This window comes from Chiloscyllium plagiosum, unplaced genomic scaffold, assembly GCF_037043375.1.
Source record: "Chiloscyllium plagiosum isolate Xiang-an unplaced genomic scaffold, Cpla_swu_hap1 HiC_scaffold_20, whole genome shotgun sequence".
NCBI lineage: Eukaryota > Metazoa > Chordata > Chondrichthyes > Orectolobiformes > Hemiscylliidae > Chiloscyllium > Chiloscyllium plagiosum.
This window is the reverse complement of record NW_028270158.1, coordinates 25,826,399-25,848,793: the sequence shown is the minus strand read 5'-3', so window position 1 is coordinate 25,848,793 and position 22,395 is coordinate 25,826,399. Positions and strand designations below refer to the sequence as shown.

The following is a 22,395-nucleotide window of genomic DNA, read 5'->3' as shown; positions in this document are numbered from 1 at the left end:
TCTAGCTCTCAAATATCTTTGTTGTTAGCAGGTTTGGAACTTGGCTAAGAGCATTGGAAGTAGTCATTTGGGATTATCTAAACTGTACCCCTGGATCTTAACAAGTTGTTGTTGCTGTAGAGGTGCACTGTGACGGCTTTTGACAGATCAGTTCTAACGGTTTACCGAATCGGTACATATGAAACAGTTGTGTTCCAAAAGCCAGATTAAGAGTTTCTCTTTCAGTGTTGGGATTGTGTAACTAGGCTGTCATAGCACCTTAGGAACAAACCCAATAGGGCTGCTGTCCTGTAATAACCAATGTTCTGAGGCCTGTCTGAGTTCCATCTACTTCCATTGTGGTAAGCTCCAAGAGATCGTAATTTTGCAGAATACGTGGCTGAAACTGGCTGAATCTTTGAGAGATTAGAGAATATGCTGGTGATCTTCCTGCAGAGTGCTTTTTGCAGAGAGGATTCTGCACATTGGTTGTAAAATTTGGAATATATGAAGATAAAAAGTTAAAGAACCTGAAGCACCTTTGTAAATCATCTTTATCTTGTGTAGTTATCTTCTGTATGTCTGCTATTTTGGTAGTATGAGGTCTAATGCAAGTTAACAAATAGTTTGAACTGAGGAAATTAGTTTGGTCACATTTATTTGACATTTCTTACTATTGAAAGCAAGAAATGGTTTCTTGTCACTGTCATGAGCTCTGTGTTATACTCGTGTTTAGTTTTTCCATGGACTGCAATGTCATCTGTGACAATGCTGCTCCTTTAACAAGGTTATGGTGTCCTTGGATTTTTTGTTTCAGAGATGTTGTAAAAGATACCGACTCCAAAAAGTCTTAAGTTGAAGGGTTTTAGGACCAATTAGATGATTGCTAACAGATCCTGCCTCACGCAGAAGGCTTTAAAGCTTTTCAAAAAAGGGGAGTGGTCAGTTCTCCCAGCTCAGCTTATCTCTGGTTTGGTTTAGTCTGGCTTTTCACTGAAAGCATTCAGGCAGTTTTGAAGTTGCTGGCCCCAAAGAAGCAGATCCAGGTTGATCCTCCTCTCTCTCTGACATTTCTCCTGTGAGACCCTGTGTTTGATTTTACCTTTTGTGCAAAGGGGTGTTTATGTGGATTGTTGCAAGTATTTGGAACAGCATCATTAAGTTGGTGTAATCCGTTGGGTCTTCAGATACGTTACGTTATTGGTTATTCTGTTCTCTTTTGTTTGGGTTATATTTGGTATATTCTGTTTTATCTTAAACTAAATGGTTTGACCAGCTACACCTCTCCTGGAATGTCTGCTTTACATCTGCTTAAGACAATGTTAGGGTCTGGGCTACATTCTTGAAATGTGTTGAGGGGGTCTGGACCTGTCATAACACATCTGCAATGTAGAAACAACCTGATAGATTCTCAGTGATATGATCCATATATTGTCAGAAAATAACCTGCCTGATGGTGTAAAGACCACTCCTACCTTTAGAACTGTGGACTAAAGTACAGGAAAAGACATTGCTTTAAATCATGGAAGTTGTGCCATAAGGTATTTGCAGTTTTAAAATTAGTCACAGGAACAGTTCAGGAGCTGTATACACAACATAAATTTATTTGAATGTTTGTATTGCATTCAGAGAAGTTTTGCCCAAAAATAGTACTCCAATTATTTTTTTCAGTTGACTAGTTTGAGAGATCAGGAAAACTCAGCATAGTAACAGCTTCTTCCTTGGTTTCTGGGCAAGTGGCAGCAGCCTTGTACATGGATAATAGAGGAAAAACTTCTAGCCTGTAAAGAGATAGCATTTGAATCTCCTTCTCTCCATTCTGTGTGGAGAAGTAACAGGAAAATTTCTGAAAACTGTTATTACCCATTATTTCCCTATAAACCTCGTTGTCTGCAAATCCACTATTGAAAGGAAAAGGGATATGAAAGAGTGAGAGTCAGTAAACCAAAACCCTTATGTCCTCATCAAAGAGTTGAAAGAAAATTGAAAGATGTCTGTGATCCTCGCTGGTGGCAGAACGGTGCTTCACCTCTGTTATTTTCCCCTTCTCACTTATATTATTTGTACCCTGTTTGTCCGTGTGCCTCTTTGCATGTGCTTGGGAATTTTAAAAAGGAGTTTAATTTATGAAGTTATAAATTTGCAATTCATGCTTCTTTCTTGCCATTGGTTAAAAACTGTTTGATTACAATAAATATTATTCTGTTGTTAACAAAAAACCTGGTGGCCATAGTAATCTAACCGGAATTAGACAGTTGAATAGAATTAGGTAGTTTGGGGGTTTAATCAAACTTCATATTTGTGATGACTCTGGGAATAGAACAGTTTATTCCAACACACTGCCCTCGTGAGGAGTGACCACAGATAATCCAGTTGGTAATCTGAGGAAACCATATCTATGAGGAAGTGTTCCAAATGTTGTAATTTCATGTGACTCTGGATAAAGAGATATGGACCAATTTCTAGACATGGCACTAAGCTTGGAAAATTGCTTGGCACCTGGGAACTTGGGATTAGGTAATTTCAGGGTAGGCATCTGGGGAATGATGAGGGCCTCCCTTTAATGCGATATTCAGTCATCTCGGATCGAAACATATGCATATAGCATCACCCTTCTTCAGAAACAAATAATAGAGTTGCAGCAGTATGATGTGTGGCTTTGGGAATGATGCTGTTTTGGACCAATCCCAGTTTGAGTCTTGAATATAAACACTGCACTTGTGAGGAGGGTTGATGCTAGTTCGAGCATCGCCTTTGAAATTGCCGATAGCATCTGACCTGTCTGGTTAAAGGATAATCAGTTCATCAATGGACTCAGTATTGCTGGTGCTGCAAATGATGTGTTTGTTAGCCTTTGGGTGGTAATGATATGATATGTAACCATTAATAGAATTGTCTATGTATCAATTATAGTAGTAAGTTTTCTATCTCTACTCCAATGAACTGTATTGACACTGAAACTGGATAATGCTGATGCACAGAATGTCAGACCCATTGTAAGCAGTTATCTTATTGAGTGTGGTCTGCTGTATATTTCCTGAGTCCATCTCTGTAAGATGTGTAAAGGGATGATATTTGCACTTACACCATTGTTGCTCTTAGCACTTATTGCATGTTATCAATTCCTTTTGAGATCGGTGAAGTCTTCAGCTCTACTGTATCCACGCGGTGTGTTCAATTGCCCGTGTGCACAGTCTGATGGAATTCTGTAAGTTTTATTGTTGCAGATGCACCTTGAACTTCAGTGACGTGTTTGTGTGCTGTAGCTGGAACTTTGGAAATGACCTTGACATCGTTCCATGCTTTACTCTTCTTCACGTGCTGCTGTGCAACATTGTGTTATACTTTGGATTTCTTGCAGAGTTTAGCTTAATGTCATCTGATAGAATAAAGCTTGTGGATATGATTAAATACTGGAGACTGTTCTGGCATGTGAGACCAATCACATTTCATATAAGATTTGGATGTTTTACTGAACCTGTGGATGGCTTCAGTAGTTGTTGTAGAGTCTAGTTCCTGAAGATGTTGCTGGCCTGTGACAATTGCATAGAACACGTGCCCTTCTTCTAACAGTGCAGCGATGTTTTATTCTTTGCATTTGTCAAGAAGTGTCACTTTGTACGATTTAACGGCTGTAGAGGCAGTGATCAGTTCCACAAGCATTTCAGCTGACTTACTTTGGCTGAAAACACTTACCATACCTTTTGTGTCGATCCCTGACTGTGAATTAGTTGACTGTTTCTTATGACTGTTGTTGGTATGACATGACATCAAGCCTGGGTGAACTAGTCTTGAATGACTGACTGAAGATGCACTTGGGTTAAAACTACAATACCAAGTATGAGTCTCTTTAACTGACTTTTCTCATTGGGATGCAATCTATGCAATAGCACAATAACGTTGTATGGACAGGATCTATCAGAGGCTGTCTTCTGTCTGTCAGAAGCTGACAATCATTGCAAGGCTTTCAGTCTGTGCAGAGCCAGTGGTATGTATGACATTTTACTTCTGTCCAGGGTGGTCGACCTGTGTGGGGATAACATTGCAGGATCTTCGGTCTTTGTGGTGCCTGCAATTATCAAAGGACCTGCAGTCAGCATGGGAGGAATACAGTCACTGCAAAACTTGTGGTCAGTCAGTTTCAGACCTGGGCTCAGTGTGATAGTGTGGGGCCAGTGTTCTGAGCATTTCCTGTGATCTCTATGGGGCCCGCAGTAGGTTCGTGGGTCTGCAATCAGTACGGCAAAACATCTGGACGTGGTGGGGTCTGTCGTCTCTGATAGTAAAGTGGTCAGGGTGGGGCCATTGGCTAGTGTGAGATATGTGGTCAATGAGCCCTGATCAGAGTGGGATTGCTGTTTGTGTGGTACCTGCAATTTTTGCAGTGTGGGTAAGGTCTTGTGGTTAGTGGGTCCATTGTGGTTAGTAAAGGGACTCTGGTAACTCCTAGTAATTGTAAAAATCATAATCAACTAATATTTACAGCATGTTAATTGGCTGAAATCTTTCTTTTTCTTTGTTCCAGTGCTTTAGTTAAAATCCGTAAGAAACGTCCATTTGTAATTTCCCGATCAACATTCCCAAGTCAAGGCAGGTATTCTGGACACTGGCTGGGAGACAACGAGAGTAAATGGAAGGACATGCACTTTTCAATTGCAGGTACTGAGTGGCCCCTTTTTGTGTGTGTGTGTGTGTTTTTTGCTTGCGTGTGTGTGCACGCATGCGTATGGTTGCATGTAGGAATAGGCCCTCCCAACTAGCATTGTGGTTGGACCTACACCACATGGACTGCAGTGTTTCAGAAAGATGTCTCACTACCAAACTTCACAAAGTGATGACCATTGAATGCTGCCCTATTTGTCAGCTGATGTATACCAGGAATGAATAAATAAAAAGACAATAATGGAAAATGAGTATACACAAAGGATGTGTTGTGTGTGTGTTTGAATGAGTGTGCATATATTTTAAAAGTTGTACATGAATTTATGTGTGTACACACATTTTATATATGTTAATGAATATTTATGTTCATATCTCACTCAATCATTCCTGTACTGTCTAATAATTGGCTCCCAGACTGACAATGTCTGAATTTTATAGTTCTCATACTTGTGTTCAAATCCAAAGGCTGTGGCCTTTACCCCAGCTCCCAATTGAACATTCTCAATTTTAATTGCTCTACATTTCATGACCGTGCCTCAGCTGCCTGGAATTCTATCCCTAAATTTCTCTCTCTCTCTCTCTCTCTCTTTCTCTCTCTCTCTTTCTCTCTCTCTCTCTCAAGAAGTTCCATAAAAACTACTTTTTTGAACAGCTAGTCCTCATATCACCTTACATGACGAGGTAACATTGTGTTTTATTTCAGATCATCAGCATCTGCATTTTTTGCATTTGTCTACCCCCTCTGTATTCTGCAGGCATCCTGAACTTCAATATGTTTGGCATTCCTCTTGTGGGAGCAGATATTTGTGGATTTAGGGGGAGTACCACTGAGGAATTGTGTATCAGATGGATGCAACTTGGTGCTTTCTACCCATTCTCCCGAAACCACAATACAGAAAAGGAGAAGGTACTGAGAAAGTTTGCAGGATTTAGAAAATATGTTTATGTTTTATTGTTTTATATATAGGATGCAGACTAAGATACTGCAGAAAGAGGTAGCCATCATTTAAAAGCACCTTTCATAACTTCAGGATATTCTGCAGGCAGTAAAGTACTTCAGAAGAGTGTATACTGTTGTAATGCCAGAAACATACCAGCTTGTTTTTGGACTGCAAAGACCTACAACAATGAATTAAATTATCAGATAATTTGTTTTTGAGATGTTGTTTGAGGAATACTGATTGATCAGATCAAAAGGGAGACCTCCTCTGCTGTTCTTCTGCAGAGTGCTGTGAGATCTTTGACATCTATCTGAGAAATGGATGGCTCCTTAATTTAATGGCCCGTCCAAAAGATGGGACCTCTAATTGAACAGTGCTCCCTGAGATTCAGATTTATCATAGCATTGTTCATAGGAGCAAGAATTCAACTGATGCCTTTGCTATTAGAGAGAGAGAGCTTTCCTTATTCTTCTAGAAGACTGGAGCCTCCCCAAATCTCCACTGTCCCTGATCAGAGTGCAATCTAGCCACAATCACAGTCTAGGGTCTCTTTTTCTATTGAAGGTTATGGGCAGAGGAACTACTATTCCAAAGAGTCTGGAGTCCTCTTGCAGCAAACCAACTTGAGTGTTTAATGAGCATACCGTCCAACAGAGAACATGATTGTAAGTGGAAAGAAATTTGAGGATGGCATTTTGCTCTAATTCGAACTCCTTTCGGCAGGATAGTGTCTAGCTTAGCCAAGCGACGGTTCTGAAATCAGACCCTCGTGAAAGTTAGGAGGACAAAATGACCTTGAACTTGATGGTGCTCTGCATTGCTCCCCTGCCTCTTGTTAGTACTAAAGAGGACTGATAAATGCTTGGATTGATTAGAGCACAGGAGGACACCATTCAGCCTTCAGAATTGTTACTCTGCTAGAGCAGGCTAACATATTTCCACTTCTCACCCTCTTCCTACAGCCCTGAAGATGTTTTCTCAGATAATTTCAAAAGGGAATTGAAAAACCACGCCGAGGACATTTATATAGATCAAAAACTTAATGTTTCACATTTTAATATAGCGAATGTTCAAAAGTGAATTTCTTTTCTGAAATGATGTCTTTGGTTCTCCAGTCTCAGGACCCTCTGGCTTTCAGTGAATCCGCTCAGGACGCAATGAAGCGTGCTCTCTTTATCCGCTACTCGCTGCTCCCATACCTGTACACACTTTTCCATCACTCACATGTTTTCGGAGAAACAGTTGCCAGAGCCATTCTTTTTGAGTAAGTTGTTGTTTATTGTTTTGCAATGATCCCACTTGGTGACAATAAAGGATATTCTATTTGATAAACTGCACCCAGATGGTGTCTCACCTGCTAATGTATTCGCTGACTCCCACAGATTCTCAGACTGGTTACACCAATATCAGTCCATGTTTTAATGTTTATCCATTATTGTCTGGTGCTCTGAAGGTTGCTTTGGCTTGAATCTTCCCACTGCCTGACCTTTCCATCCAGATTTCTGCTTGGTGCAAAGTGGGCATGTTATTCCTACAAACAGCAGCTAATGGGGCCAGGTCATAAACTAAACCAGGGGTGGGGAACCTGCGGCCTTAAGGCCACATGCCGCCTTCTAGGCCATTATGTGTGGCCTTTTGAATGAAGTCAAATTTTGCAGAACAAATCTTTTATTTTTTATTAATATGTTTTTTTCGTCCTTTATTATTTTAATTTTAATCTTAAAATGAATGTATTTAAAATACCAGAGAGTTAACTTTAGAATTAACTTTTTTTTTCATTTTTTATAGCTAGTTAGTACATAGTAGTTAGATTTTTACAAAATAATGTGAATTTTGAAGAATATATAATTGAAGTTTCTTGGATGCGGCCTTATTAGATTACAACTAATATAATGCGGCCTTCCAACATGAAAAGGTTCCCCACCTCTGAACTAAACCTCTAACCTCTCAGTTCAAATGTACGTTCTGCTTGTTTTCCCAGTGATTATGGATAAAATTCCCAATTTGACCATCTTTGAACACTGTTCCTCACTGGTTGTGTCCTAATGCAGCAGAAATTGATTTTGTTTAGTTTGGAGAATGAGATAGTATTTTTGTAGGCAGAGGGAGGGTGTAGATGAGGTGGAATTTATTTGTGGAGAATTTTTTGCTGGGTGTTGTATTGAAGTTACCCTTATTCCTTTACAATTCAGGTTTCCTGAAGATCGAAACACCTACTCCATCGACAAACAGTTTCTATTGGGTAGCAGCCTCCTCGTTAGCCCAGTGTTAGAGCCGGGGGCAGTCACTGTGATGGCATACTTCCCTCAAGGAGTTTGGTATGACTTTTACACAGTAAGTAGGGGTTTTCAGTCAATCAATAAGTGATGAGAAGATACAATGTGCTGGTGCAGAAATGTGTTTTGATGACAGGCTGTGGACTGGACAGTGACTTAATCACAGAGCTTGATCCTGTCCTTCTCTACATTAGGGTTATGGAGTCATAGAGAGGTACAGCACGGAAACAGACCTTTCAGTCCAACTTATCCATGCTGACCAGATATCCCAACCCAATCTAGTCCCACCTGCCAGCACCCGGCCCATATCCCTCCAAACCCTTCCTATTCATATACCCATCCAAATGCCTCTTAAATGTTGCAATTTTACTAGCCTCCACCACGTCCTGTGGCAGCTCATTCCATACACGCACACCCTCTGCGTGAAAAAGTTTCCCCTTAGGTCTCTTTTATATTTTTTCCCCTCTCACCCGAAACCTATGCCCTCTGGTTCTGAACTTTCCCACCCCAGGGAAAAGACCTTGTCTGTTTATCCTATCCAGGGTTGCCAACCCTGCTGGGACCTGTCTTTGAGTTTTTGTCACAAAACCCCATGTCTGCATCTGGCTACACAATTTCCCATTTATTGATAATTTGGCTATTAAACAGAATTATTTATGGAGAATGGATTGTAATGTTCCTCTGATTCATATTATCCTGTTTATTGCTCACAACAGTATTCTGGAAGGTCAGACCTAGATAGAAGCCTTTGAAATTGTGAATAGGTTGGACAGGGTAGATACGGAGAAGATGTTTTTGTTTGTGAAATAAAAAAGATAGTCACTAATAAATTCAATTCTGTCATTGCGGTGCAGAAGGAAGCTATTGGATCCACTGAGTCCATGCCAGTTCTTTGTGGAGCAAGTTAAATACTCCCAATCTCTGATCTAACTCTGCAGATTTGCAAGTTCCTTTCCCTCAATTATCCATCCATCCAGTTTCTATCTGAAGTCTCTTTCTGTTCCACTGTAGGCTCTCTTTTCCAGGGATGAGAGAAAGAGACGGATTGATGGAAGTGCAAGTGGATGGGACAGCTTTTAGTGGTGCTGCAGGTGGTGGAAAGGATTTGAGGTTTTCTGTCGGAGTGAGGGCATTCAGGGCTGATGCAGGAGATTGTGGTGTGGGGTGATGAGAGTGAGTGAAGGGAGGATATTTCAGGAAATAATGAGCGTGACAGACTGCTGTTGGGAGTTGTTACAGTAGAAGAGATAGAGCAAGTGTGAGATTGCAGAATGTGGCCCTTTCCCTGTGTTACATAAAGGCAGACAATCGAATCTAATCAGCCTCCCTACCTTACTATTTGCAACACAGTAAAATTAAAACTAAAAACCTTCAAAGATCCTAAAACTTGACCCCAATGATTCCTCAACAGAGTCTAGGAATAAAGAGTATTAGACACCAGGTTTGTGGTTAAAATAATACTGTAACTTTAGTAGAGCAAGCAATATGGTAATCTAAGTAATGTCTGTGATGTAAATCCAATAACCTTTGTTTACAGACCCCGCTCTCTCTCTCAAACGACATGATGTGGAGGAGCCAGTGTTGGACTGGGGTGGACAAAGTTAAAAATCACACAACACCAGGTTATCCTGATCAGGTGAAGGGAGCAATGCTGCAAAAGCTAGTCCTTCCAAATAAACCTGTTTGCCCATCACCTGGTGTAGTGTGATTTTTAACTTTCTCAAAAGACAGACAGACAAACAAATACAGTTAAGAGATACCTTAAGAGAAAGGAAACATAACAAAACTAACCAAATTACTTGAGCAGTCTCCTAGATGTGTTGCTTCACAGGTTTGCAGGATAGTCTCTTGATTGATTTTCTGAAGGTATTGATCAATGCCACCTTTTCCAGTTCACTAATGAAGTCAGTGATATGTAGTTTCTATTCTCTGGCAACACGACGCCTGGAGGAAGAGCGCCTCATCTTCCATCTAGGAACCCTCCAACCACAAGGGATGAATGCAGATTTCTCCAGCTTCCTCATTTCCCCTCCCCCCCCACCTTATCTCAGTCCCAACCCTTGGACTCAGCACCGCCTTCTTGACCTGCAATCTTCTTCCCAACCTCTCCGCCCCCACCCACTCTCCGGCCTATCACCCTCACCTTAACTTCCTTCCACCTATCGCATTCCCAACACCCCTCCCCCAAGTCCCTCCTCCCTACCTTTTATCTTAACCTGCTTGGCACACCCTCCTCATTCCTGAAGAAGGGCTTATGTCCGAAACGTCGATTCTCCTGCTCCTTGGATGCTGCCTGACCTGCTGCGCTTTTCCAGCAACACATTTTTCAGCTCTGATCTCCAGCATCTGCAGTCCTCACTTTCTCCTAGTTTATTCTCTGAATGTCCAATAAATGATAATAAGAGGTGAGGCAGCTTTCAAATATTCATACAGTAGCACCAATGACCAAACTCCTCCTCTCAGAATCCCCCAGTTCAAAGCAATTCAGAAAGCTGTGGTCCTCTCCTAGTTTCATCATGTTCGCTTCCAGACTTGTTGGCACTAATTCCCTGATACTTGCCTAGTTCATGTCTGCTATCTGGTGAAGCACATGCCCTCAGAAGGCAAAGAGTCAATAGAGTTCTTTGATCAAGAACCAGCCTTCAATTAACTTGCTCCTTGGCATCAAAAGCAAATAAGAGCTTTTTTTTAACAGAAGCTGCTGTTCACAGTCCAAATGATACCTTTTTAGCTCTTAGAGTATAGTTCACAGCTCCAAACTAGAAACTGGTTTAAAAAGTAAGAAAAGTAATGAAAAATCAGTGATGATTCTAACACCTTAGCACAACAGACAATATAATTGAACCTGTCATGGTAGTACTGGCTGTTCCTCCACATCATTGAAATGTTACTGGCCTGGATGGTGACGTCTGACCAAGCTGCCAGGGGCAAACATCCTTTGCAAGTCCTCCAGAAAATGGATGCCTCTGCTTTGCCAGGACCTTGACCAGGGCCTCCAAGTATCTGTTGGAGAATTGCAGTGCCATCTTCCCCTTTCAGACATCTTCAGAAAACGTCCTTAATCAAACGGGCATCTTCAGAATGCCAGTGCTTGTCCAGGCGCATAGCAGCCTTTCAAAGATAGCACGGACACCCAGGAATATTAGTCTTTTCACAGATATCCACTGAGTGGTGAGTTGTTCCAGGAATGGCGTGTGTTAAGTGGATGGAGTCGGACTTGAGTGACACCATAGAAGAAGATAGTTAATGAGGTGCATTTAGTTGGATACAGTGAGAAACCTCACTCAGTCTCACGGAGAGAATCCCTCCCAAAAAACTCAACGAAACTAAAGATTCAGCCCAAGAATCCAGTTTCACTGCCATTTCTCTCTTCCTTATTACAAACTCCAAAATTCTAAAATTCTCTAAATCCTAAGAATTACAACAAATTTTTGGCAGTATTATAAGCCTCCTCCCTAGCTGTAATGCTACCATTCATTTCCCCTGTTAGCCATGGCTCTGTCACATTCCTATTACCCAACAAGAGAAGAACGTCCTTTGAAAATCAAGCATTAATTCTTTAAACACTGGCCATTTCCGATCTACTGTCAAATTTTTTTTTAATTCCAATCCTCCACAGTCAATTTCCGCCTCATGCCTTCATAATTGTCCTTGTTTAGATTTAAGACCCTCGTTTCAGATTAAACTATACCTTTTCAAACATAGTAGAAAATTTCTTTCAGACTATGGTCACAATTCTCTGACAACAAGATTGTTACTTAGCCCTTTCTTATTGCATGATGTCAGATGTAAAATAACCTGTGCTCTAGTTGATTCCTCAACATATTGCTCTGGAGAACCATCAAAAACATACTTCAGGAATTATTCCTCCATTCCATTGGTATTTATATACACACACATGTACACACATATATCTACATTATCACAACTGTTTGGTGGTCTATAAACCATTTCTTCCAATATTTGTTGACCCTTGCTGTTTCTTAACTCCACCTAAACAGGTTTCACTCCTGTTCTTTTGATGAAAGAACCTTACTCACAAATATGCCCTGTACACTGATCGCATCCCTGATTACAAGCACTACCTCAGCTCTTTTGCTTTTTCACCTAACCACCCTAAATGTTGACTATTCCTAAATATTCAGTTCTGAACCTTGGACACCCAATAGCCATGTCTTCATAATAGCAATTAAATTATACTTACACTCATGCCATCCATTCATCTATATTGTTGCAAATGTTGAGTGTGTTCAGGTAGAGTGCTTTCAATTCTGCCATTTTAACACTGTTCTGTACTTTGACCCTGGTTGTTTTGAGGTTATTTCTACTGCCTTCACTTTCATTGGCAGCTTTTCTGTTTCCTGTAACCGGCTTTATTTTTATTCTATCCAAATTCCCCGAGCAAATCTCCCTGCAAGGAGAGTTTCCTGCATCCTCTAACATGCATCACACACACTTTCTATTTAAATATACTTTCTATCTATCTTGTCATCCAAGGTGCCCTGCCTTCGAGTTCATTTATCCATTACCCTTGTTGATATGCACCTAGCCAATCCTAAATATCTCTTCCTCAAAGATCTTGTCTTGTTCTGTTCTATTTTCTTTCCTGTCAACGTTTGGTTGAGTTTTAACCTGACTCAATCTCCTCTCATCCCACTGAAGTTATCCCTGTTCTAATTTGGAAATTTTACTTTAGATTTTTCCTTGTTTTTCTCCATTATCAATTGAAACTTTATGGTACTCTGCCAATCACTCTGACCCCCAGAGTTGCCCAGAGACAAGTAGTCCACTCAGTGCAGCTCATTCCCCAGCACAAGATCCAGCAAAATCTCCTTCCTAGGCGTAGAGAACAAACCAGTCAAGGAAGTTCAGAAATCTCTCTCTGTCCTTACTTTCACAATAAGGAATTTGTTGTAATTGTAACAAGATCACCCAGACAGACCTCATCACATATAAGTTCCCTAATTGGGGCTGTTAATCTGGTCCAACCAGGGTGTCTCGGTTGACAGAAATAGACAGAAGTGTTAAGAGATTCTGTTCATTCCGAGAGCCGGCTCTGAGGAAACCGGACCAATGTAAATAAAGGATGACTTGGTGACAAGATACTGGCCTTTGTGGAGTTATTTTATAATTAAATATAAATTACTTTACTCGTGCTGTAGTTAAAATGTGGAAGTGGTTGAAGCAAAAGCTTAGCTGTGTTCGAAAGGAAACTAGTTGAGTAAATGAGAACAGAGGATGTACTATAAAGCTGCAATGACATAGATGGACTGGGAGAAGTCTTGTGCTGTGTATGAACACCAGCATAGCATTACTGGCCTCTGATGCTCAGTTTCTGTGTTGTATGTTCTGTGCATTTCTATAGTCCAGGAATCTTGAAGACAATCCCGAAAGGTTGGTGAATCAACACCATCCACTTGCACAAACTGGGGACACGGTCTAATGATCATGTGCAGGTATTCTGAGTAATGCTAAGAGCAGTTTTGTAATCTGGGCTCATACATTTATTTGGGGATTCTTTACTGAAGCCCTCTCAAATGATACCCTTCAACTAGCTTCACTAAAACACATTATAATTATCAGCTTGTTGTATATATGCCTTCCTCTGCACAGATTGCCTTCTGTGATTCTTACATTTGCAACAATGACTATAATCTGAAATTAACGTCATTGGTTGTGAAGGGCTTTGAGATATGATTGAGGACATCAGTTGTTCTTGTTATTATATTGAAATAACAGCCAAATTGTACACAGCAAGATAATCTGGTTTAAAGTGTTGGTTGAAGGATAAATTTTGGCCTCGTCATTGGCAAAAGAAATTGCTGTGGTCTTCTCTGAGTTAGAGATCATTAAATCTTAAATCTACCTGAAGGGCAAACAAGTTCTCAGTTAATCATCTGTTTAAAAGGCAACATCTCTGACAAATAAACTGTTTGTTTCCACTCATTAATGATACAAAGACTTGGGGGGCACATATTAACATTTTTGGTCAAGTGATGCAGGAGGAATGTGAAGAATAATTTTTTTCTTGATGTAGCAAGTAAGCAGAACAGTGGCTCAGTGTTTAGCACTGCTGCCTCATAGCGCCAGGTACCCTGGTTCAATTCCAGTCTTGGGAAACTGTCTGTGTGGAGTTTGCACATTCTTCCATGTCTCAGTGGGTTTCTTCCCACAGTCCAATGATGTGCAGGTGAGGTGGATTAGCCATGCTAAATTGCCCATAGTGTCCAGGGATGTGTAGGTTCGGTGGATTGGCCATGGGAAGTGTAGGGTTACAGGGATAATGTGGCGGGGTGAGTCTGAGTTGGATGCTCTTCAGAGAGTCAATGTGGAGTTGTTGGGCTGAATGGCCTGCTTCCACACTATAGGGATTCTATGAAGTGGAAATGACCTGGAAGTTGTTGCTTATGGAGGAAAGGGGGAGTATTAATGATTTCAAAAAGAAACTGGGTTGGCTCTTGGGGAAAATAAACTGGTTGTGGGGAGCTTGGAGGGAAATAGCATTGGCCAGACTGACCTACTGAGAGCTGCCAGGGAGTTGGTGGAATGAATAGCTTCCTTCTGCACTGTATTGACTCCATAATCACTCTGCACTTGAGTAGCAACATGGTGTTTGTATTCATTTCTCAGGAGTGTACTTGAACCCATGCCCTCTGTCATGGAGGTGACAGCTCCACTGACTGACCCACAACAGGCACAGTCTTTCTTCCTAGGGACAGTCTTTTCAACATCATCACCCACTTTCCTCTGCAGTTTGGGTGCTGATATAATGCAATCACATACACAACTGGACAGATATTATGTGGAGTCTCAGTCATTGGCTTCTAGTTCAATGTCTTCTTGTTTACTTTCTCTTTACCAACAGGGTTCAGCCTTCAGTAGCACAGGAGAATATGTCAAACTTTCTGCCCCTCTGGACACCATCAACCTACATCTTCGTGAGGGAGCTATTGTCCCCACACAGGTAATGCGTGGTAACCTGCCACAGAGCTTTCTGGTTCATACTTAGATTTTTTGTTTTTCTTTTTGCAACACATAAGTGCCAGCCAATGATGATCATCAACAAGCATGAATCTGTCTATCTTCCCTTGATATCCAATAGAATTGCCAATACTGGATCCCTCACCATCAACATCCTGTGTTTGCCAATTGACCAGAAACTTAACTGGACCAGATATGCCTTTATAACGTCTACAAGAGTGGGTCAGAGGCTGGGATTTCTCTGGAGAATAACTCACCAGGTGCACAAAAACATTAGCACTCTCAAATTCCCATCAAACTACGCACCACCACAGGGTCAAACCTCTGAGAACATTCTCCCTAACAGTACTGTGGGTGTACCTACACCACATAGATTTCAGTGGTTCAAGAACTCAACTTGTCATCTTCTCCATTACGGAGGAGCGGAACAATGGCTCAGTGCTGCATCACAGTCTCAGGGACCTGGGTTTGATTTGACCCTTGGGTAACTGTATATGTGGAGGTTGCATGTTCTCCCTGTGTCTGCATAGATTTCCTCTGGGTGCTCTGGTTTCCTCCCAAAGTCTGAAGATGCACAGGTTAGATGGATCAGCCATGCTAAATTGCCCATTGAGTCCAGAGATGTACAGGCTAGGTGGATTAGCCATGGAAAATACAGGCTTTCAGTAATAGGGTAGAGAGAGGGTCTGGGTGGGATGTTCTTCAAAGGATCAATGTGGACTCAATGGGCCAAATGGCCTGCTTCCACACTGTCTGAATTCAATGATTCAAACAGCATGGAGGAGCAACAAATGTTGACCTTGGTAGCGACATTCATATCATAGAAATAAATAAAAATAAATTATACCTCTTCCAAATTTCTACCAGGTTTGTCCTTAAATTGAGTCTGATTCTCCAGTGTCAAATTGAAACTCTATTTGGCCTCTCTTGTGCATGTACAAGAACCCACGTACTATTTGAAGAAGTACAGGCGTTTTCTTCCTTATGACCTGATAAATATTGTTTCCTCAACCTACATCAGCATAAATAATTAACCACTGGTCTTTATCACATTGTTGTTTGTAATATTCTGCTGTTTTCAAACTGACTGTCACAGTTTTAACATGGAAACAGCGACTGCATTTCATGAGTTACTTAATTACATTGGAAGCTTCTTTGGGACATTTCTAAGATTGAAAGGCAAGAATGAAAACACATGTCCTTTCCTTTCCCTTTCATGATGCTGAAGTCTAATAGCTTTTCATTGGCAGGGAGGAGGCCATTCAGCTGCTCAAATTTGCTCTGCTATTCCATTAGGTTATAGCTGATTTTGTTCTCCAATTGCATATCCCTTCACAGTCCTACTCAACAATGCTTTCACCATCGCATGTTGATGCTCTGCCTCTGTTTCTGAACAGGAACCTGCCACAACCATCTGGGTGAGTAGTGGGAACCCTCTTCACCTGTTGGTGGCTCTTTCCCAGGATGCATCAGCAAAGGGCTACCTCTTCTGGGACGATGGGGAGAGCCTGGATACCTATGAGGGAAACGATTACACTTATGTTGAATTTGCTGTGGACAAGGTATGATCCTGAGCCCAACATTCCCTAATTCAGATATTGGCTGACATTTTATAGAATGCTAATTGATGATATTTCAAACTTATTTTAGGCTGGTTACTTCATCTACTTCTTACACCCCACTCCAGTCCTCTGTTCTCAGAGTTTCAATAACATGTTCATGTCAGTGTTGCATCACCTTGCACATTATCGACATTGAGATATTGACTCTTGTAATACAACATACCCCATAAGCACCATCTTCTCCACCTGTACAGCAGCCAAATACCCTCCTTGAACTGCGATCCAAGATTAGCTTGGAACTTACAACATCTAGTCAATTCTGGAGGGCTTCACATCAGATTCAGTTCATGGCGAATAGTAGATGAATGTGCAAATGATCAAGCCGAGCCCATGAGGGCAGTCCCAGGCTGTGAGCCTAATCCCAGTCCTGATCACCATTCAAAACCCCATTGGACATCTGCACTGGTGGGCAGTAGATAAGGCCTGCATTTTGTTCTGTGGTGTAACTATTTAAGGGTTGACAACTCTAGTTGGCTGTACTCCATGATATGTCATCACATTATCTCCAAATGGTCACACCCTCACCATCCTCCACCTGATATGTCACTCTCCCTTACTCCTGCCCTTCTCATAGACAAATGGGAAGTGAATAGACTCTTCCACTATCCTATTTCATCATGTCAGCTAAACAGTCTGCTTTCCCCATTTCTGATATGTATACAACAATAAACTAAAGTTTTCAAGGAGAATAAAGATTTTTTTTATTGGCCCTCTGACTTTTCTCTTGATTGTTTTCTCACAATAGTGTCCTGGAGATTTGTCTCTAATTTCTGGAACACAGGGTAACCGTTCTTCACACATGAGTTAGGAAAATACATTTGGGGAAAGCTTTTAAAGGCATTCAAGTGTTTTAAAGCAGCCCAGAAGTCTGATATATTTTAGTAAGAAGAACACAGACAGACAATGCAAAATAAAGAGGACAAATCTGAAGCAGGTCCAGGATCAAAAGGACCTGGGGTTTATATGTGCATAAGTCATAAAAATAGGCAGGACCTGGTGAGAGTGCAGTTAATAACCATACTGTCCCTTAGGCTTTAATAATAGGAACATAGAGTATAAGAGCTGGGTGGTTGTGGTGAACTCAGCTGGAGTATTGTGTCTCATTCAGGGTTACAAGGAGAAGCAGGGGAGTGGCATTAAATGACATGCTCATTTTGGAGAGCTGGCACATGCATAGTAGTCTAAATAGTCTCTTTCTGCGCAGTAACATTTCTGTGGTTCTACAAGAAGAGAGATCTGAGTTTTTCACTCGGTATTGCGTCTTATGGCCATGTGTTTTAATAGACAATAATATGACTTCTCAGGTACCCTTTTTACTGGATCGCCATGGTGACCCCTAACTGTCTAAGATTGCATAGGCTTATTGTTTAACCTGACTATCTCCTGAGTGTCGTGTTCTCTGATTGAATCTTTCTTATAATGTTGTATGTTTACACTGTAGAACCAACTGATCTCCAAAGTGGTCCATGTGAACATTGAGGCTACTTACATCAAGGTGAACACCTTAAGTGTCTATGGAGTCACGTTTCGACCATTGAAAGTTATTGTAAATCAGCAGCCAGTTTCCTTTTCCTATTCTTCAAACCAGGTAAGGCCTGATATTCCATAACTTCACCATCAATCATTCCTTTACATCACTGCTCATTTTTCAAAGGTGTGTTGCCTCTGTCACCCCCACCTCAGTTGTCTCCTTCCTCGATATTTTGTCCTCCAGCTATGTTGATCTCTTGCCTCTGATACACATCTGCCAGCCCCACTTTTCCTATCACCATCTTTTTCTCTGGCACCTCATCTCTGTCACCCTGTACCTTTCCATAATCCTTCAACAATCTGCATATTTCCAACTCTAGCCTCCTGTGTCTTGTCCCTTCCATTGTCCCTCTCATGGTCTAAGTCCAGCTCTGAAAATATCTCCCTGAACATGTTTGCCTGTCTATCTTTCCCTCTCCCTCCCCCTTCAAGCTATTTTTAAAAACTTATGTGGCTAGGTCTTTGATCCCCTGTTCTAATGGCTCCTGCTTGAGATCCTTGTCAAATTTGGTCAGATAAGGTTCCTGTGAGGTATTTTGGGACATATCATTCATGTCAGGCACTGTATTTTGACTGGTGCTGATGTAACATTCACTTACTGTCTTTGTATTCATCATTCTTTGGAAAAACAGAAAGTTTATGGACTAAATTATGTGTGAAAGACCACTATTTTGAATGAATATTTTATGGTGCATATTTCCTTGCAGGTTCTGACAGTTGACAATCTCCATCTCCCCCTTGAGAAAGAGTTCCACATCTCATGGTCATAACACCTTGGAGAAAACTTCAGAATGAGCAAACGTCCTGATAGGCAGACCAGGCCTGTGCTTGCCTCCTGTATGAAGCGATACAAACCTTCTGGAAATATACAGCAGACCAGTTGACAGCTGACAACAGAAAACAAGGGTGGGCTTTTGGGTGTGCACCTTTCTTGAAAGAGGCCCATTCTTCCAAAGCAGCTCTATGCAAACATACTCAAACATAATTTGCATTCAGGTTGAGTCTTTAATTAAATAAGGTTGTCCCTCAGCCAGTGAGTTTTGAAAATCTACTTTGAATGTTTTACTCATGTTGTCTGGTCTCTGATGTCTTTCCGGAATCTGTGGTTTTCAGATTCTGGTTCTTTTCTTCGCTCCCTTATTTAGCTTTAATTCCTTATTTCCCTTTCCCCATCAAATTATGTTCAACTTAACTCTGTACTGCTTGGCAAAGTTGATATTGAGATGATTCTGGTGTTGATGTGTAAAATAAGGCCTTCCAGGTAGCCTGCTGTGTAAACGAGAATAAATGAAATCTCTTTGTCTTCCGTTCATCAGGACATATGGAAAAAAGTCAAATTTCAAAAGAAGCAGCAATTTATATTGCATGAAGAAAGCCTATTGATTGGTCAGATTTGTTGAGTTGAGGTATTGACATGGAGAATGCATTAGTGATTATTGTTCACTATGATTTTGTTGAAAAACGTGGTGTGTGACAAATTCCTTTTTAACTTTTTATTTATTCACAGATGTGTCTATTGTATTTACTGCTGATTCCTAATTACATATGGGAAGGTAGTGGTGAGCCTCCTTGTTGAAGTGCTGCAATCCTTGGTGTGTAGGTACACGCAGCTTTCTGTTAGGGAGAGAGTTCCAGAGTTTTGACCCAGTAATAGCGAAGGAACAGCAATTATAGCTCCATGTTAGGATGGTATGTAACCTGGAGGACAGTGCAGGTGGTGATGTTCTCAGGCTCTGCTGGCCTTGTCCTTCTAGATTGTAGAGGTCACAGGTCTGGAAAATGCTGCAGAGGGCAGGTTCCTGCTGACGAATGTATGTAACTTCCACCAAATATAGATGAAAGATATTGCAAGCTCAGATAAGGCCATAACATTGGTCTTAGCAGCAATAGTAAGTAGGGCAGTGAGGCCTGAGCCATTTGCACAATATGCAAGCTTGACACTAAAATATTGCACATCAAAGCTATCTGATGAAATACTAGCTATCGTTTCACACTGTTTCTATGCACCAGCCACACAATTGCTGTTTTTGATTCCCATCTTGCTGACATCAATCCAAAAAGACGTTCTACTTACAACTTGGAAGTGCCTGGTGTTGGACCAGGGTGGACAAAGTTAAAAATCACAACACCAGGTTATTTGGAAGCACTAGCTTCCAAATAAACCTGATGGACTATAATCTGGAGTTGTGTGATTCTTAACTTTACCTCCAACACAAGTGAGTGATGAGTGATTTGAAATTCAGTGCTGGTGTTTGGTATCAAATGTCTCTGGCCTTTTGCAGCTGGTAGAGTGTTAATTGTACTCAGCCAGCCCATGGTTGCAAAACTCGAAACAAGACATTTAAGGTCAGATGTCAATCCACGAGTGGGTAACATTTACTGAGTCTCAACATGCTAAGAGTTGTTCCACCAATTTGACATCATCAGTCAGGCTCAGAAGTTTTATATATTCATGTGCAGGGGCTTGTCCACTGCTAGAGAAAGGAACTTTCTCAGGCATTACCCCTTTTCTGAATGAAACAATAACATGGGCAATAATAATTCCTTAGTGCGTTCTTCATGGCAATGCCTCAACCAATCAGAGATGTCTTGGCAACCAATTAGCACCTGTTTATCAAGCAAGAGAAATTGCTGTTTCCTTTGAAGTTTGTATTCTTGTATCTGTCCTGATGAGCACAAGTTGAAAAGCTTTGACAACATCTCACTTTTCAACAAAACTACCAATCTACAACTAATCAGTTCAATCTCTGCCCTTTAGCTGTGCTCACTTACTTGCTAAAACAAGTAGTGTAAATACTTGATCAAATAGGGAAAGATCTCTTGTATTTTAAAAAAATTCTAAATAAATGTTTGATGTGGATACACTAAGTCATTTTGATTTGGTTCCTTTTTTACCCTGTGAACTCAATGGAAGATGAAGTGTTATGGTGAAAGAGTGATGGAAACAGTTTCAAAGCTTTCCAAAGGGAATTGGGTAACTACTTTAAGGGAGAAAATGTGCAGGGCTGTACTGAAAGGATAGAGGAAGAGATATCACGGGAATTATAGCTCTTAAAAGATGTATAGATGTGATCAACTTGGATTTCCAGAAGGCATTTGACAAGATGCCACCTTGAAAGTTGCAATGCAAAAGAAGACCTTGTGGAGTCGAGGTTTATTATATTAGTTTAGAAGATTTTTAGGTGTAACAGTCAGTGTGCCAAAGGAATTTATGCTGAAGTCTCAGCTGTTTACAATTTATGTCAATAACTTGAATGATGGCACTAAAAATATGATTAAGAAATTTGCTGATGACACAAAGACAGAGGAGCAAGTTGTGAAGAAACCTAAGAAGAATGCAAATTGATATAGTTGGATCAGGTGAGAAGGCAAACATTAGGCAAGGGGAGTACAATATGAGAATATTTGAACTTGTCCACTTTAACTTGAAGAAGAAATCATTGTGAAGTGGGAGATGGCACGGGGCAGGGTGACATTAGGCTCACAGATACACAAGATGGCCAACGGACCACAATATGGAGAGAGACAGCAAACACAGACACTGCCTGGGGCCACCAGAATGCCAACACAATGCCCTCACAGCCTGGTTGATTAGTTGAAGGCGGGTGGGGTAGAGAATACACATGAGTAGCGTATATTGCCTGCTGAAGTGTCTGGGTCCAGCCAACACCTTTGTTAGAAATGCTAACAGTTTGATACTGACTCAATACAGGGGTGATAAAAGCCAGGGCTGCAGTAATCGCCGTTCTCAGGAAGGGCAATTAACGCCCATTACTACAGCAATGGATTTCCATGCAGACATTGAAATTGACAATGTCTGCGCTGAAACCGACAACGACCGCGCTGAAATTAACAAAGGCTGCGCTGGAACTGACAATGATTACAACACTATCAACGATTCTGCAATGTTTATAATAAACAAACTATGTTACAGAGACAATAACCTAATCACTCACCTATTACATCACAAAATGTATAAAGGTATCTTGACATGTGCTCCGTGCTGAGAGAAGACTCGCAGCTGACCACTGTGCTGTTGTTGTCTTTCTCTCCTCAGCGATCCGGTATTTTCCTTGTACAATAAACTCTGTCATTAAACCCGACTCTGACTCTGAGGCTGGTGATTTTCCCCACAACAATAGGCGCTGCAAGCAGAGTTCTTATTACTGTTTGTGTACCAATTAGCAGGCCTAAAAGAAGGCCTCCACGAGTTGGTGGAGAAAGGACCAGGAACAGAGCTGGAGGACAGAATACAAGAGTTAGAACAGAGAACAACGTAAAATACTGCAGCCACTGCAACAGAACCGGACACATACAAGCAGTGTACTGGGGACAGCATGGGACACCCCCAAATACTGCGGAACCACGGGAATCCCGAGGTCAGCAGAGCTGATACCCTCACAA

General features: G+C 41.1%; 1 protein-coding gene across 5 annotated transcripts in view; it reads left to right on the top strand.

The window, feature by feature from the left end:
* The window catches only part of LOC122560765 (lysosomal alpha-glucosidase), a 91,095-nt gene extending 69,001 nt beyond the window's left edge, over positions 1-22,094 (top strand). For 4 of the 5 annotated variants that reach the window (XM_043711829.2, XM_043711830.2, XM_087997725.1 and 1 more), the window contains exons 14-21: positions 4,505-4,638; positions 5,397-5,548; positions 6,698-6,846; positions 7,775-7,916; positions 14,724-14,822; positions 16,237-16,401; positions 17,903-18,049; positions 18,699-22,094. In XM_043711829.2, the coding sequence (XP_043567764.2) occupies positions 4,505-4,638; positions 5,397-5,548; positions 6,698-6,846; positions 7,775-7,916; positions 14,724-14,822; positions 16,237-16,401; positions 17,903-18,049; positions 18,699-18,761 (1,051 nt within the window). In that variant the 3' untranslated portion in view covers positions 18,762-22,094. Of the gene's footprint in view, positions 1-4,504; positions 4,639-5,396; positions 5,549-6,697; positions 6,847-7,774; positions 7,917-14,723; positions 14,823-14,960; positions 15,508-16,236; positions 16,402-17,902; positions 18,050-18,698 lie in introns of those variants that run through there. The other variant, XM_087997726.1, reaches the window with a different exon arrangement.
* Positions 22,095-22,395: the final 301 nt, after the last annotated feature.